The sequence below is a fragment of the Schistocerca nitens genome, chromosome 3 (assembly GCF_023898315.1).
Source record: "Schistocerca nitens isolate TAMUIC-IGC-003100 chromosome 3, iqSchNite1.1, whole genome shotgun sequence".
Taxonomy (NCBI): domain Eukaryota; kingdom Metazoa; phylum Arthropoda; class Insecta; order Orthoptera; family Acrididae; genus Schistocerca; species Schistocerca nitens.
Genome location: NC_064616.1, coordinates 405,254,043 through 405,271,614, shown reverse-complemented (window position 1 = coordinate 405,271,614; position 17,572 = coordinate 405,254,043). Strand labels below are relative to the sequence as shown.

At 47.0% G+C, this 17,572-nt stretch overlaps 1 protein-coding gene across 2 annotated transcripts in view; it reads left to right on the top strand.

Annotated features, from left to right (window-relative positions):
• LOC126249613 (solute carrier family 41 member 1-like) overlaps positions 1–17,572 on the top strand; it is a 106,059-nt gene that overhangs the window by 75,679 nt on the left and 12,808 nt on the right. Inside the window, exon 8 of one of the 2 annotated variants that reach the window (XM_049951279.1) lies at positions 2,033–2,779. The exons of the other annotated variant lie outside the window; for it this stretch is intronic. Within the exon in view, the coding sequence (XP_049807236.1) occupies positions 2,033–2,073 (41 nt within the window). The 3' untranslated portion in view covers positions 2,074–2,779. Of the gene's footprint in view, positions 1–2,032; positions 2,780–17,572 lie in introns of those variants that run through there. 2 annotated transcript variants of the gene reach the window in all.

Sequence of the window (17,572 nt, the reverse complement as noted above, 5' to 3'; positions counted from 1 at the left end):
ATATTTCATTCTCACTGTATCATCTGGGCATGCGAGCGGAACACAGTGCACTACATACGGTCCTTTTTCTCGAGAATGGAATGAGTTATAGATCCCAACTCAAGTTGAAAGAATAGTACAATACAGGGCGCCCCACTCAAATCTCCCTGATTTCAAGGACCCAGGAGAGAAAAACCACAGTAGATACGACAATGAGAAATGCACCATATTGTAGAGCATCTCAAAGAATTTATATTCCCCTTGTCAGAAGTGCCAAGTATCGTCACCAGACTGCTGCATGGTCGCATGAAGTGAAAATGGTGACTCCACAGCAGCGCACGCAAGCAGTAGTGTAGTTTGCGGAAACAAAATCGCCAATAACTGTGCAAAGAAATTCTCGTGTGTGTGAATGTGATCCACCTGATGTGAATACAATGAAGGAATGGTATAGGAAGTTTCTGGCCACAGGAAGTGTTCTGAAACATTCTGGTGATGATGCATGTTATGGAGTTTCAGAAGAGACAGTGGAGGACATCAGACAAACGTTTCTCAGAAGCCCACATAAGTAAATTCGTCAAGCATGTAGGCAACTTGATGTACCTCGATCAACATTGCATCATTTAGTTCACCAGCGTCTTCATATGTGTGCTTACAAAGTGCACATTCTGCAACATCTGACGCCAAACGAGAAACTACGCCGACAACAATTTGCTGCCGATATGCTGCAGCGTATTGATATGGATGCCAGCTTCCTGGAAAGATGTTTAATCTCAGATGAGGCAACCTTTCATGTATCAGGAAGGTTTAATAGGCATAATGTTTGGATTTGGGGCTTGCAAAATCCGCATGTTGTCATTGAACAGGTTTGTTATAGCCCTAAACTAAATGTCTCGTGTGGGCTAATGCACAACAGGATGGTTGAACTGTTGTTCTTTGTGGAACAAACAGAGAATGAGTCAGTGTATCTGGACATGTTGGAGCAGTTTGTGTACCCTCAGATACAATACTTGCAATTCAACATCATTTTTCAACAAGATGGAGTTCCGCCGCATTGGTAACCAGGCTGTTTGCAAGTTCCTGGATAGGAAATTTCCCAATCATTGGATCGGACGTGGAGGACCTATTGCCTGGCCACCACGTTCACCCGACATTACGCCGCTTGATTTCATCATGTGGGGATTCGTGAAGGACTGCGGGTATGCGAACAAAGTGGACGATATTCCTACATTGCGATATTGTATCACTAATGCGATTGCAACAATAACAGAGGAAATGTTACAAAGAACTTGGCAAGAAATTGCATATAGAATCTATATTCTTTGTGCTACAAATGGTTCATATGTAGAGGTGTATTGATGATAAATAAATAAATTCTTTGAGATGCTTTGCAATGTGGTGCATTTTTCATTGTCATATCTACTGTGGTTTTTTTCCCCAGGTCTTTGAAATCGGGGAGGTTTGAATGGGACACCCTGTATGTTAACTACATTTGGTGTACAGAAAGATGTGACCTAACATGCACCAAACACAAATTCATAGCAACCTCTATTTTACATGAACACTATTTGACTTTCTTGTTGCAAGTTATTTAATTTTGAAATATTGCAATAACTATGGTGATTAACAAAATGATAAGCAGTTCTTTATGAAGCTGAGAAATAAATCTATGAGATGAGATGCACAAGAACCAAACTTTTTACCAGGTAGCTTCTTTAAAATAGTTTGAGAAAAACTGTGGATAAGTCAGCTTGCACGTTTGCCATCCATGCAGTGAGGCAAGCCTGCATGCTGCTGCGCTTCTCCCTGCCCCAATATACTTGAGTGCGAAGCAGCACTGCAGCAGCTGGGCCGGCCGCGGTGGTCTAGCGGTTCTAGGCACGCAGTCCGGAACCGCGCGACTGCTACGGTCGCAGGTTCGAATCCTGCCTCGGGCATGGATGTGTGTGATGTCCTTAGGTTAGTTAGATTTAAGTAGTTCTAAGTTCTAGGGGACTGATGACCACAGATGTTAAGTCCCATAGTGCTCAGAACCATTTGAACCATTTTTTTGCAGCAGCTGGCCAACACGCTGCTCTGCTCTGCTCTTCTCTTTAGTGCTGCTCCACTATAAGGAACATAGATGGACAACATGTCTTTGCTTTCTGGATGACATCGTTTTTTGAAGAACACCTAAGCTCCCTGACAAACATGTTGAAGTGTATTTAAAACTGTAGCTCTTCGACTGAATGTGAAAAAGTGCTGCTTCGTCATCCAAGAAATGAAAATGTTGGGGCACCTAGCTAACAACAATGGAGTCCATCCCAACCCAGAGAAAATAGGACCAGACACACATTCCAACTCCTTGGCACAATCATGATGTGAGAAGTTTTCTTTCCATGTGCTTGTGGCCCCAGTCATTTGTTAAGGACTTATGTAACGAGGCACATCCCTTGCAAAAACCACTGGAGGGAGATGCCAAATTTTCCTGGAATTAAATGTAAGATCATCTTGACTTGTCCCTAAGAAGATGCTATCATCATCTCCAGTTCTAGTATTGTATGATAATGCCAAGACTAAACTTCATACTGACACTGTGACAGGACTGTTGACAAGGTATAGATGTAGGGTGCTCTAATGAGAGCTTCTGAAACAGTGGGTCGCTGTTTATCCAGGAGATGGACCAGTGTCGTGAGTTGTGCTGCATACAGTGTGGTGTCTTGGTTAGCATATCTGACTGGTGTCGTTAGGGTCACCAGTTAAACTTCAAGCATCAACAATTATTTGTTATTCATATTTATCATTTCTGGAAGGTTCTAAAAATGTCTTACGATGTAATATTTGAATATTCTGGAATATTCAGTGTTTGTATGAATAGTAGCACTCTTTGCCCAGGAGTTCAGTTCTGTTCTGGATGTACATTGGTGTTCCTAATAAATGTGCTTTCAGTGCTAAGTGTTGTATTTCATTAATGGCCCTGCTTTCAGATTCCGAATTCATTGCAGGTACAGCATGACATTGTTATTGCTAAGAGTTTTGTTATTACAATGGACGCGCTGTCACCTAGTTAAGAATATTCTAATTGTACTTTAATTTTGCTCTTGAGTTGAGACTATCAAACAAGGGGAGGCCATGACATTGGGACAACTGATTTACTTCAAACTCTGTACACCTTTCAGTGGGCCATTAAAACAACATAGTGTGCAAGTAGTGAGGTGCACTACTGTGGCAGTTCTGAGAAAATCGCAAGAGAAGTTTTGCGCATCTGTTATGTAACTGATGTACCTATACGTAGGTGCCGTATGCTAGAGTTCATGGTGGTAAAGTGGTTAGCGTTTCAGCTTCGTAAGATGAGTGTGTAAGAGGTGAGGGTTCGACTCCTGCTCAAACCTTCATTTTTTGTAGTACAAGTGTAAATTCTGTGATATTCAAGAAATTTGTGCCTACACTATTCATTCTTGCTAAGTTAGCAAATACTCACTGCTACACAGGTTAACTGCCAAATGGGACCTCTCTGTGTGTCAGCAATGATCATATAAAGTTGATCGTCGGTAAAGCAGATGCCAGACTGATTCATTGGAAGAATCCTAAGGAAATGCAGTCCAAAAACAAAGGAAGTAGGTTACAGTAAAATTGTTCGCCCACTGCTTTAATACTGCTTACCGGTGTTGGATCCATACCAGGTAGGGTTGATAGAAGAGAGAGAGAAGATCCAACGGAGAGCAGCGCGCTTCGTTACAGGATCATTTAGTAATCGTGAAAGCATTACGGAGATGATAGATAAACTCCAGTGGAAGACTCTGCAGGAGAGACCCTCAGTAGCTCGATTCGGGCTTTTGTTGAAGTTTCGAGAACATACCTTCACCGAGGAGTCAAGCAGTATATTGCTCCCTCCTACATGTATCTCGCGAAGAGACCACGAGGATAAAATCAGAGAGATTAGAGCCCACACAGAGGCATACCGACAATGTTTCTTTCCATGAACAATACGAGACTGGAATAGAAGGGAGAACCGATAGAGGTAGTCAAAGTAACCTCCGCCATACACCGTCGGGTGGCTTGCAGAGTATGGATGTGGATGTATATGTAGATGTAGACCGGAGTGTCGTGTAGTACACTAGCTAGCTACTGCACCTAATTACCTGCACATGATGCTAATGGCTGGTATATTTTCATGAGTGAAACAATGATGCCACATCAAACTGTGTATAGACATTCTGGTTAGTGCTGGAAATGTGCGTCTGCATCACACCGGAAAGCACAGTGGATTACATTACATGTGAATGCACAAGCTGGTGGTAAATGAATGAGGATGGAATCCTATAACTACTCCTCCTGTAGGTGGGACTTCAATTTAGCATTGACTGATGCTTGTTATACTGTTCTAGGTCATGACCATTTCCAGTACAATTTATGGAACCTTAAAAATAAATCATTGGTAACCTTCCTATCACTTTTATTCAAATATGAGAGGCAGAATAATTTCACAAATCGTTGAGGGAAGCAGATTTGGTCCTTGAGCTTCAAACTGGTGAAGAACCAAATATTCCCCAATAATTAAGGAAATATTGCCCTAACAAGCTGTGTAGGAAAGCTCTTGGAATGATTGGTAAACTGTCTCCAGGTCTGGAAACTCACCTACTCTCATTGCGTGTTCGGAAGATACTCATCCACCATTGACAATCTGAATGCCCTGGTTACTGAAGACGCCCAGAATCCCCTCCCCTCCCCTCCAAACTACTGGAGAGTTTATACACCTGCATATGTTTTTAACTTTATATTTTATGAAAATAAAAAAAAAATGAGAAAAAATATAGCAGTATTCACAGAAGAGTGTAAGTAGTGGACTTTCTTCACTAATCTATATTGTGCTTTGAGTGAGTCCCCAAGATCTGTTCCCAAAATAAATTTGCCATTTTATCAGGAGTCTGACATGATCTTAAGGGCGGGCGCAAAATCAGTCATTTTTATCCTGAAAAATACCTAATCCATTCAGACTCGAGTGCTCTTCAGTATGTACTGCAGATAAAATAGCATGGAACATCCAGAACATATTTCTCCACCTACAAAGGTTGGGGACCAGGACATGTGAGAATTCAGGGAAACTAATCAGAAGATTGTCACAGGGTGACTTTCTACATCTAACAGTGCCACTTAAAGAAATGGAAATGTAACAAAATTCTTACCTCTGATGTTTGCAGTTGCAGTTGGTTGGCAGAATTCCTAGGTATTGATAAATCTTCATTTCTGCCTATACAGTGGAACCTCACATAGTGAGCATAATTCGTTCGAGAATCTCACTCATAGTTTGAAACAATTGTTAAGCGAAACAATTTATCACATCTAAATTAATGTAAAATATGATAATGCACACTATGCAGGAAATGTACTGAGTTTTAACTTACTCATGCCATTTATTCAAAGAAAATTATGCAGATAGAATTATGTATTTTGTTATTCATGATACATAACTAATTTCTTTTTAGCTATCTATTGTCATATGTTTCTGCCAACACTTCAACACTTGGCCAAAAATGCGACACAGCATTATCATCAAATAAATTTTATAGTGCATTTAGCCACTGTTTTATTGGGGTGATGATTTTAAGTGTACGATGCAACCAATTCCCATGCTTTCAGCATGTCTCATATTTGCACCAGAAGATTGCTGCTTTGCTGTTACAACCACATCCTCCTCCTCCTCCTCCCCCTCCTCTGAACAACTCCTCTCCAGAACGTCCTGCTGTGAAACTCACTGCAACTCCATAAGCCCTTCAGTGGTCATTTCTTGGCTGTGATCTTCCACAAGCTCATCGATATAATTGTTATCCACTTCTAGTGCCATGCTCTTGGCCAAAGACTCAATCTCATTGACTACAGGTTCCAAAGGTACTGACTCAAATGCCTCAGAGTCACAGTCGACAACACACTCGGGCCAAAGCTTCTTCCAAGCTAAAGTGAGAGTGCTCTTGGCAACTCCTTCCCCCACCTTTTCAATCATCCTGACACAGGCAACGATGTTGAAGTGATATTTCCAAAACTCTCTGAGAGTGAGATTGGTAGCTATGGTCAACTCAAAGCAATGATCTAGTGTAAAGCAGCTTAAAGTTAGAAATAATCTGTTGGTCCAAAGGCTGGAGAAACGGAGTGATGATGGGATTCAGAAATTGTAAATTCTTCAAGGAGGTGGTCTTGTAGGCCTGGAGAATGGACAGCAGCATTGTCCATAAGAAGCAAGACATGGAGTGGCAGATTCATCTTGGACAAATATTTTTTCACCAAAGGACCAAACATTTCATTGATCGAATCTCAAAAAAGATAACGTGTCACCCAAGACTTGTTGTTGGACCTCCACATCACATTTAACCTGCTATTGTGGACTTTACACTTCTTGAAGGCTCATGGAGTTTCTGAATGGTAAACAAGCAGGAGTTTAATTTCAAATCACCACTAGAATTGGCACAAAGTAGCAGTGTGAGATGGTCTTTCATTGGCTTGTGACTGGGCAGTGCATTGTCCTCTGCTGTTACAAAGATATGCTACGACAACTTTTTCGAGCGTAGACCCGTCTTGTCACAATTAAAAACCTGTTATGGCAGATAACCCTCAGAATCTAATAATATCTTGAAATGCTGATGAAGCTCTCTGTTGCCTTTGTACTGGAGCTAGCTGTGTTGCCATGACTCACAATGCTGTGGATGCTGATTCTTCTCTTAAACTTCATTAACCACCCACAGCTTCCCTTAAACACTTCATCGGCCATTGATGATCCTGGTGTCTTCTTAACGGGATCAGCGAAAATCATTCTCACCTTCTCACAAATGATGCTCTCGTTAATAGTGTCGCCTTGCAATTGCTTTTCATTTATCCAGTAAGGAACAACCTTTCAACATCATCCTGAATACAAAACTGTTGTTTAGATACTCCTGTTACTCCCTTTGAAGCATCTATCTCCTTAATCTTATCTTTGTTCTTGAGGGTAGTTCAAATAGCTGATGTAGACAGATTGTATGTGCATGCTAAATCAGCAACACTCATACCATGTTCACATTTTTAATGATTTTACCTTTCATTTCTAAGGTCTTTTGCTTTCTTTTATGGTTATTTTCTTGCAGCTTTATCTTCGGGGACATCAACTCAAAGCAATGATCTAGTATAAAGCAGCTTAAAGTTAGAAATAATCTGTTGGTCCAAAGGCTGGAGAAACAGAGTGATGATGGGATTCAGAAATTGTAAATTCTACAAGGAGGTGGTCTTGTAGGCCTGGAGAATGGACAGCAGCATTGTCCATAACAAGCAAGACATGGAGTGGCAGATTCATCAACGTTTAGAAAAATTTGTGTTCACAAGCTGTTAGCAGAGTGAGCGCTAAACCCAGGCTTTGTACATACTAAAGAAATTGTTCATCTGCCGCTGCCAACAATGAAAGGTGTTCATATTGTTGAACATTTCCTCCGCAAACAGCTGGTGGCATCACACTAGATCGTTGTCACTCGTTATACGAAAAATTGCTCGTTAAGCGAGTCATTTTTTTACAATTTACTTTGCTCATTATGCAAATTGCGTGGTATTGGAGGTGCTTATTAAGCGAGGATCCACCGTACAGATATTTTTAACTGTGATTGTCATTTATCAAAGAAATAAAGTTTCTAGGCTTCAGGCTGTAAAAACAAATGTAATCACATTCTGATATATATTTTTACACTTCTCCTTTACTACAGATACAATGAATGTACATGGATTGTAACTGAGCTGCTTCTAGCAAAAATTAACTTTTAGAATATGAGAGCAAAAATAGTCTACACATTATAACAGCCATAGATTTTACACTAAACAAGTCACAGATGTTACTTCACGAAGTGTGAAAATGATCATTCCAGTCAGATAACTGATTCCGCTAAAATTTATATTACACTATTAATAAAATGAAGAAAACACCTGAAAATACACAGTAGGAAATGGCACAGCTCTGACAGTACTAATCACACTTTTGCATGCATATTGCCTGTAAGTTTTGTCCTATAAAAGAAACAACAATCCCAATAATTTAAATTTGTATACCATACATCAGTTGCTGATTGAGTAAAAAAATATAATAATTATTGTTCCTGGCTGTTCATTGTCTTGGGGGAGATAAAATTTGTGACTGACAGTTCAGTTGTTAGTTGTGGCCAATTTCTTTTAAGTGGATAACAACAAAATTCTAGCTTAGTGACAGGACAAGCTATTGTAAATCACTGTATCCATGACTTACTGTGTGTGATAAAATTGAAAGTTTACATAAACTTTCAATTTTATCACACACAAGTTAATTTACATAAATTAACATCACATAAATGAGTTACTGGTGCATGACTGTGAGCTTGTGTTGGATACGAACCCAACACAGTCGACTATAACCACAAAGTGTGCTGAAAAAGGAGTTAATCTATGGATTTGTTTGTGAGGCCCATATAATGTAGGAAGCTCTGCAAAGTTACATGAGCTGGTATTAAAAAAAAAAAATCACTATTCAGCAATCTACAGTTAAAGTGCCAACTGTGGTTAAGACATGAAGACCTCAATGTCTGAATCAGCATACACCCCTGAAAATATTAGAAGTTGTCAGTGGATGCACTTAAAAATTGGCAAAGTTCCAAAAATTGCAAAATAAAATGAGTTCAGATCGTGACAGATGGCTAAAAATTTTACGTGAATTGAGTGCACCCACACAAAAAAAACTTTGAAATTTCGAACCAAAACAAGCAGTTGGTACGTCATTCAGAGAGCTGCAGGTCAACCATTTACTGTGATTCAAACTGAAGAGACCCTCTCGCAACCTCTGGCAGGTGCTTTTATAACATCAGACTGGTATTTCCATATTGCACGTCATTAGGCTCAGAATTTGCACCAGTACTTATTTATAATTTCCATATCATTAATGCTAGCTAAAATTTAATTATACAATGAGAAATGTGCTTTTGTGCCGATTAATTTGATACTTCAGTAATCTTTAAGTTAGTGTTTGCTCACAGTTAACAAAGATGTAACTAGTGAGATTGCTTAATTGAACCATATGAATAGTCCCTGAAATTTATTAATAATAAAGTGACACATCATTCATGTGTTAAATTCCCCCCCCCCCCCCCCCCCCCCCCCGGCCCCCTCCTTTTCTGCAGATGCATGCATTCGTTTTTTCAGAAATTTAACAATTTAAATTACAGACAGTTTTAATTATTAAAAACATTAAGTACTGAACAATAAATAATCCCATAAGTTATGTAAAACATTTATAATAAAAATAGTGTGTGTGTTGAATGCAAGGGTTTGTCTAGCACATGCTGAATTGTTAGTACATTTTGCATTTACTTGCTCGTTACTGGCAAAACATGATATTGCTAATGAAAGTGGGTACCTTAACAGATGCTTCTCACCAAACACACTCAACACATACATTTTTAGTGTTGTTTTTAGTGTTGTACTCTATAAGCTACCTCACATTATGTGGTAAAGGGTACTTAGTGTACCTGTGTCATGTCCCCCTTTTCCTGTTCCAGTCACAAGTAGTTCACAGGAAGAACCGTTGCTGGTAAGCCTCAATACAGGTTTGACTCTTTCTGATTTTATCTTTGTGGTCTTTTCACAAGACATTGGTTAACTCTTCCAGGAACATACACTCTCAGAACTTTAACAGTAAACAGCACCATGATGCGAAATGCCTCTCTTGTTGAGTTGCAACTGGAGTTGACTGATCATCTCTGTGATTCTTTCTCATGTACTAAATGGACCCGTAACCAGTCATGCTGCTCTTCTTTGGATCTTGTCTATTTCCTCTATCAATCCTATCCAGTAGGGGTCCCAGACTGAAAGAATTGGTCAAACAAATGTTTTGTGAGAGCTACCTCCATTGTTGGTAGACTACATATATCCATGTGGCATCTGCATTACCACTATTAGTTTTATGTGGTCATTCCACTTCAGATCACTCCATACACATACTCCTAGATAGGTGAGCTTAACACATTTGGCCTTTCCTCTGTTGAACGATATCCATTGCCTTTCTATCCCATGGCCACTTATTTTGATGTGTCATTTTGTTGTTTGTGCAACGATTTAGAGGAGGAACTATTTTGCAATCTTCTTCCGTAAAATTATTTTGAAAACAGACCTTTAATATGTTGGCCATTTCTGTCATCTCCATTTCAGTGCCTTAAGGTTAGCATGTGTCTGGACAGATGTCTTTGATCCATTTACTGATTTAATGTTAGGTCAAAACTTCATAGAATTTTTTGCCAAGTCAGTAGATAGTTTACTTCCAAATTAGTTCAAAGTTTCATGTGTGTATCTCCTTACTGTAATTTTACCTTGTTTGGTTTTTGTTTGTGTGTGAGTCTTTTACTGCTTCTGAATTTGCAGTGAAGCTCACTTTGCTTCTGTAGCAGCTTTCTGACATGATTCTCAAACTACCCTGGGTCCTATCCATCACTCATAACTTTACACAGCACATACCTGTCTAAAGTATATTGTACAGTGCTCCTGAACTTTGTCCATTGATGCTTAATATTGTCAATGCTTGGGATGAAATTTTCATGTTGACCTGTCAGGTAATCTGAAATCTGTTTCTTGTTGTGGTGTCACCGCCAGACACCACACTTGCTAGGTGGTAGCCTTTAAATCAGCCGCGGTCCGTTAGTATAAGTCGGACCCGCGTGTTGCCACTGTCAGTGATTGCAAACCGAGCGCCGCCACACGGCAGGTCTAGAGAGACGTCCTAGCACTCGCCCCAGTTGTACAGCCGACTTTGCTAGCAATGGTGCACTGACAAATTACGCTCTCATTTGCCGAGACGATAGTTAGCATAGCCTTCAGCTACGTCATTTGCTACGACCTAGCAAGGTGCCATTATCATTTGTTATTTATCTTGGGATGCATGTACAGTCAGACCGATGTTCACCAATTATGGATTAAAGTTAAGTATTCCAGCATCTGCGTCCGTTTTTCTAAGTTCTAATTTCCTTGTCATCCTCCAAACCCTGTGAATTGGCTCCTGCCAATTCACAACACTTGTTGCTCTTGCTAAACAGAGATTTTCCTGGCTTTCTTTGTGTTACTATTTATGGCCATATTCAGTGATGGTGTAATATTTTTTTGATCAGAGATTCTCTGTTGTAAGCTGACTGTCAAAATTTTAGGATCTGTTTGTTATCGGCAGGTCTAAGATGCTTGTTTCAAGCGTCAGTTCTGTGATTAATGGTGCAAGGTAATTTTTGGATGTGGTACTTAGAACAATTTCACACAATTCCCTGTCCCTACTACCCACTCTAATCATGTCAGTCTCCCAGGCTTAATCCAAATTATTTCAGAATCTGTGCTAATCTCACTAGATACTATCATAATTTTAATTATATAAGCATGCCTCCACCACCAATGTTCAACCAACCTATGCAATACACATACCAGAATTTTGTTCCTGTTAACATCTGGTTTCAGCCAGCTTTCTGTACCTAGTACTATGTGTTCATTGTTACTGTTTATAAGTCAGACTAGTTCTGGGACGTTTCTGTAGATGCTTCTATAGTTTACTATTACTGCATTAACATTTTATTTCTCCGATCTTTTATGATGAATGCTACCTTGTCTGGAATTGGAATACATCTTTTTGGGCCTGCGGAGGGATTTATCTATCCTGAAAACCCTCATGTGAATCCCATGTGTACTACAGTAGCTTAGTACCCACATTCTGCATGTATTCATGCCTGATCTATTAAGAAATAGTCCTACAATTCCCTACCTGATAGAAGATGTTGAGAAATCTGAAACCAAGATCATCACACAATTGTCTGATCCTCAGGTTTAAGCTTTCCAGTTGGCCCCAAATCAGAGGACTGCTATTGGTTCTGTGATTGATGCTACAAAATGTTACTCTTCTTCTACCCCACAAGTGAGGCTAGCTATCTTCACCAAATCAGCCTCTTGCCAGTAGGGAATCGAGAATGGCCTCTGAACCCAAGTGGTAGGCATTATTCATGCCGATATGTGCTAAGATTTGCAGCCGTGTGCACTCAGTCACAGTCAGCAGGGCCACCTTCACATCTCAGACGAGACTCCCACTGCATGAAAACAAAGTGGATACTAGCCTTCTTTCCTGACCTGCCCACTGTTTCATTCAGTGGCTCAGTCATCCACCTAACATTGAAGCTGCCAATGACAAGCAATGCCATCTTATTCGCTAATTAGGATCTCCCAGGAAAATTGGCCACAGTCCCAACAGGTGATGCATCCCATGCTGGCTCAGGCATACTTTCAGCAGTGGGCAATATTTCAAATGTGTTTTTTAGGCATAAGGGAACATCAGTGCAGCTGGTACCCTCTTTCTCTTTCCATCCAGAGATTCATGACCCCACCGTTGTTCGCCACTAACCACCAGGGAAGTCTTGACGGGTTGGGACATGCAAATCGGAAGGTGCAGCAGCATCAGGGAGCCCAGGTGGCGCTGTAGGCTCCAGAGGTATCAAAGCATTCATCTCGGGTACCCCAACAGCACTGCAGCTTAGGGCAGCAGCCTGAAGCATGTGAACTGTGGCGAACACACATTCCATCTGTTTACAGACTGGACCAATTCCCACTTCATCTGTACACAACAGGCACAAACCCTATCCATCTTTAATCAGTTTTCATCTACATCATACATAATGTAACACTAACCCAAGGAGTCACTTGGTGCATTGTAAGTTCTGCTGCTATGCTACTTCTAGTTTACACTGCTTCTAAAGTTGGCTAACACAAAGCTAATGCACTAAAAATCTGCACAAAAAAGAAACTTGGAGTAAGTTAGTAAACAATAGTCTCCACGGTACAATAAACAGGTTACTATTCACTTCTTCACAGAAGTACATGAAAACAGGAATTAAACCAAATACTGTAAATAAAGCAAACTGTTGCTGCTCCAGGCACAACCTCTTTGCTCAGGAACAGCCACTATCCCATTTGATGAAACAGTTATTAATTTTATATTTGCCCATATGCTTTTACAAAATTACACAGTTACTGTACTTATTTCAAGTATCAACTTTGTCGGAACATTGGTTTATGTACACGTCAATGTCATGCTTCGCTGTATCTTAAGAGTTGCTCTGATAAGAATATTTGCTGTCATAAAGGATTGCAGACCCTGTGCCATCAGTGCTGCCCCACTCACAGTACGGAGCTTTCAGTATCTACCACATTTGACAGATGCACAAAGAGTGGTATGAGTCACATGCCTCAGAGTCTTTCTCCCTTTGTGGTCCATGCTGTGACATCCTGTCACACATCATGCCCATCTTAGATGTGCATGTTGAGTGAATGTCCCATGCCCATGGATAAATTGAAAGATATTACCATTGGACTGGAAGCACATAATACTAACAGTCTCAGAATGTTGCACCAAAATCAAGCATTCCAGTTTCCACAGCAACAATACATTTATTTTCCACTTTAATAAACCTTTCCTTCATTTCTTCGACTAGTGCTGCATTCAGATGACTATTAGTAACCCAGTGTCATACAAAACTGCTATCAAATAAAACCACCAGATTGTGCTTATCACTACATTCTTAGCTTTGAAAGTTACAACAACTGATATGCCGTTACTATAATAAAATTGTCAGTGTAAAATCATGTACACCTTTAACACGTTGACTGCCAACAGGCTGCTGGTGAACACAGCAGAGCCTCATGCCTGATTCATGTGTCATTCATTGGTCTCATCCTCCACCCTGTTTAGTACAGTATGTGGAGCAATGCTGTTCATTAATTTGTAGTATTTGATTGAGTTGACATTGGTGTACAGGAAGTCAGCTAAAATTTCTTGCTCAACGTTTCGAATTTAGTTTTTGCATCTTTACTGTCAACAGTTTTTACTACTAATTCTTAGCAAAATTTCAACATCACTCTGCACCGATTATAAAGATGACTGCTAATTTGTATTTTGGCATGAACAGTGAGATTTGCTGAATCATATAATATGAGCATAAATGGTCTTAGCTCAAACTGATACCATACCATCAATCAGTGCGATGGCATGACATTGTGAGCATAGTGATGATGACAGTGATTGTGGTGGTAGTGGTGATGGCATGGACTGCAAGAAATCTACAGCAAGTGGAACTTTAAGAAGCCACAATGGCAACCAAGACTAAACTGATTCTACCCCACTAGCTCAATATCACATTTAGAGGTGGTGTTCATCCGCAATATGTATTCCTTCAACAAGCTGCATGTGATGGTGATTGTATTATACACACACTCTCACCCCCCCTGCCACTCCCCCTTGCCCTCGCCCCCCTGCCACTCCCCCTTGCCCCTGCCACTCCCCCTTGCCCTCGCCCCCTTGCCCATGCCCCCTGCCACTCCCCCTTGCCCACGCCCCCTGCCACTCCCCCTTGCCCACGCCCCCTGCCACTCCCCCTTGCCCACGCCCCCTGCCACTCCCCCTTTCCCTCGCTCCCCTGCCACTCCCCCTTGCCCTCGCCCCCCCTGCCACTCCCCCTTGCCCTCGCCCCCCCTGCCACTCCCCCTTGCCCTCGCCCCCCCTGCCACTCCCCCTTGCCCTCGCCCCCTGCCACTCCCCCTTTCCCTCGCCCCCCTGCCACTCCCCCTTGCCCTCGCCCCCCTGCCACTACCCCTTGCCCTCGCCCCCCTGCCACTCATCCTTGCCCTCGCCCCCCTGCCACTCCCACCCCTGCCACTCCCACCCCTGCCACTCCCACCCCTGCCACTCCCACCCCTGCCACTCCCACCCCTGCCACTCCCACCCCTGCCACTCCCACCCCTGCCACTCCCACCCCTGCCACTCCCACCCCTGCCACTCCCACCCCTGCCACTCCCACCCCTGCCACTCCCACCCCTGCCACTCCCACCCCTGCCACTCCCACCCCTGCCACTCCCACCCCTGCCACTCCCACCCCTGCCACTCCCACCCCTGCCACTCCCACCCCTGCCACTCCCACCCCTGCCACTCCCACCCCTGCCACTCCCACCCCTGCCACTCCCACCCCTGCCACTCCCACCCCTGCCACTCCCACCCCTGCCACTCCCACCCCTGCCACTCCCACCCCTGCCACTCCCACCCCTGCCACTCCCACCCCTGCCACTCCCACCCCTGCCACTCCCACCCCTGCCACTCCCACCCCTGCCACTCCCACCCCTGCCACTCCCACCCCTGCCACTCCCACCCCTGCCACTCCCACCCCTGCCACTCCCACCCCTGCCACTCCCACCCCTGCCACTCCCACCCCTGCCACTCCCACCCCTGCCACTCCCACCCCTGCCACTCCCACCCCTACCACTCCCACCCCTACCACTCCCTCTTGCCCTCGCCCCCCCGTGCCACTCCCCCTCGCCCTCCCCCCCCCCCCCCGTGCCACTCCCCCTCGCCCTCCCCCCCCCCCCCGTGCCACTCCCCCTCGCCCTCGCCCCCCATCCCACTCCCCCTCGCCCCCCATCCCACTCCCCCTCGCCCTCGCCCCCCATCCCACTCCCCTTTGCCCTCGCTCCCCCACTCCCCCTTACCCTCACCCCCCTTGCCCTCACCCCCCTTGCCCTCACCCCCCCTTGCCCTCGCCCCCCCCTCGCCCCCCCCCTCGCCCTCGCCCCCCCCGTGCCCTCGCCCCCCCGCCGTGCCCTCGCCCCCCCGCCGTGCCCTCGCCCCCCCGCCGTGCCCTCGCCCCCCCGCCGTGCCCTCGCCCCCCCCGCCGTGCCCTCGCCCCCCCCGCCGTGCCCTCGCCCCCCCCCCCGCCGTGCCCTCGCCCCCCCCCATGCCGTGCCCTCGCCCCCCCCATGCCGTGCCCTCGCCCCCCCCGCCGTGCCCTCGCCCCCCCCGCCGTGCCCTCGCCCCCCCGCCGTGCCCTCGCCCCCCCCCCGCCGTGCCCTCGCCACCCCCCCCGCCGTGCCCTCGCCACCCCCCCCGCCGTGCCCTCGCCCCCCCCCCGCCGTGCCCTCGCCCCCCCCCCCCCGCCGTGCCCTCGCCCCCCCCCCGCCGTGCCCTCGCCCCCCCCCCCGCCGTGCCCTCGCCCCCCCCCCCGCCGTGCCCTCGCCCCCCCCCCGCCGTGCCCTCGCCCCCCCCCGCCGTGCCCTGGCCCCCCCCCCGCCGTGCCCTCGCGCCCCCCCCCGTGCCCTCGCCCCCCCCATGCCGTGCCCTCGCCACCCCCCCCGCCGTGCCCTCGCCACCCCCCCCCCCCGCCGTGCCCTCGCCACCCCCCCCCGCCGTGCCCTCGCCCCCCCCCCGCCGTGCCCTCGCCACCCCCCCCCGCCGTGCCCTCGCCACCCCCCCCCCGCCGTGCCCTCGCCCCCCCCCCGCCGTGCCCTCGCCACCCCCCCCGCCGTGCCCTCGCCACCCCCCCCCCCGCCGTGCCCTCGCCACCCCCCCCCGCCGTGCCCTCGCCCCCCCCCCCCGCCGTGCCCTCGCCACCCACCCCCCGCCGTGCCCTCGCCACCCCCCCCCGCCGTGCCCTCGCCACCCCCCCCGCCGTGCCCTCGCCCCCCCCCCCGCCGTGCCCTCGCCCCCCCCCCCGCCGTGCCCTCGCCCCCCCCCACCGCCGTGCCCTCGCCCCCCCCCACCGCCGTGCCCTCGCCCCCCGCCGTACCTTCGCCTGCCCCCCCCCGCCCGCCGCCCCCCCGCCCCCCCCGTCGCGCCCAATCCCGCCGCCCCCCCGCCGCGCCCCCTTCCCCGCCCCCGCCCACCCCCCACCGTGTCCTTGGCCCCCCCTCCTTGCCCTCGCCCACCCTTTCTGCCACTCCCCCATGCCCTGAACCCCCCTGCCCCTCCCCCGCCCTATCATCCGTCCCCTCCCTATCCCCTTCTCCATCGTTATCCTCCCCCTCCCTACCCATCTCCCCCTATTCCCTACCCCTACACCATACCCCTCCATATCACCATACCCCTACCCATCGTCGTACCCCTCCCCTCCCCTCCCCACCGTCCTCACCCTCACCCCCACCGTCCTCACCCTCACCCCCACCGTCCTCACCTTCACCATCCTCCCCCTCTTCCCCCTCCCCCCCTCTTCTCTCTCCCCCCTCTTCCCCCTCCCCGTCATCTTCCCCCTCGCCCCCATCATCCCCCCTCGCCCCCATCATCCCCCCCCTCGCCCCCATCATCCCCCCCTCGCCCCCATCATCCCCCCCTCGCCCCCATCATCCCCCCCTCGCCCCCATCATCCCCCCCTCGCCCCCATCATCCCCCCCTCGCCCCCATCACCGCCCCCCCTCGCCCCCATCATGCCCCCCTCGTCAACATCATCCCGCCCCCTCGTCAACATCATCCCGCCCCCTCGTCGTCTCCATCCTCCCCTCGCCCCATCCCCCCTCCCCCTTCCCACCATCATCCCACCCCCTCCCCTCCCCCTTCCCACCATCATCCCACCTCCTCCCCCCACCTCCTCCCCTCCCCTCCCCCTTCCCACCATCATCCCACCTCCTCCCCCTCCCCTCCCCTCCCCTCATCCACCCCAATGTAGTAATGTTTGAACTAAGCACATCCTCATTTATTTGTTTTTCTTGTTTTGTGTTGTTAAAATTGTCATTCTTTATATGTGGCACTGCTCTTTGTGTCCATGCATGACTAACATTTACTCTGTGAAGTACTCTGAATATGCCT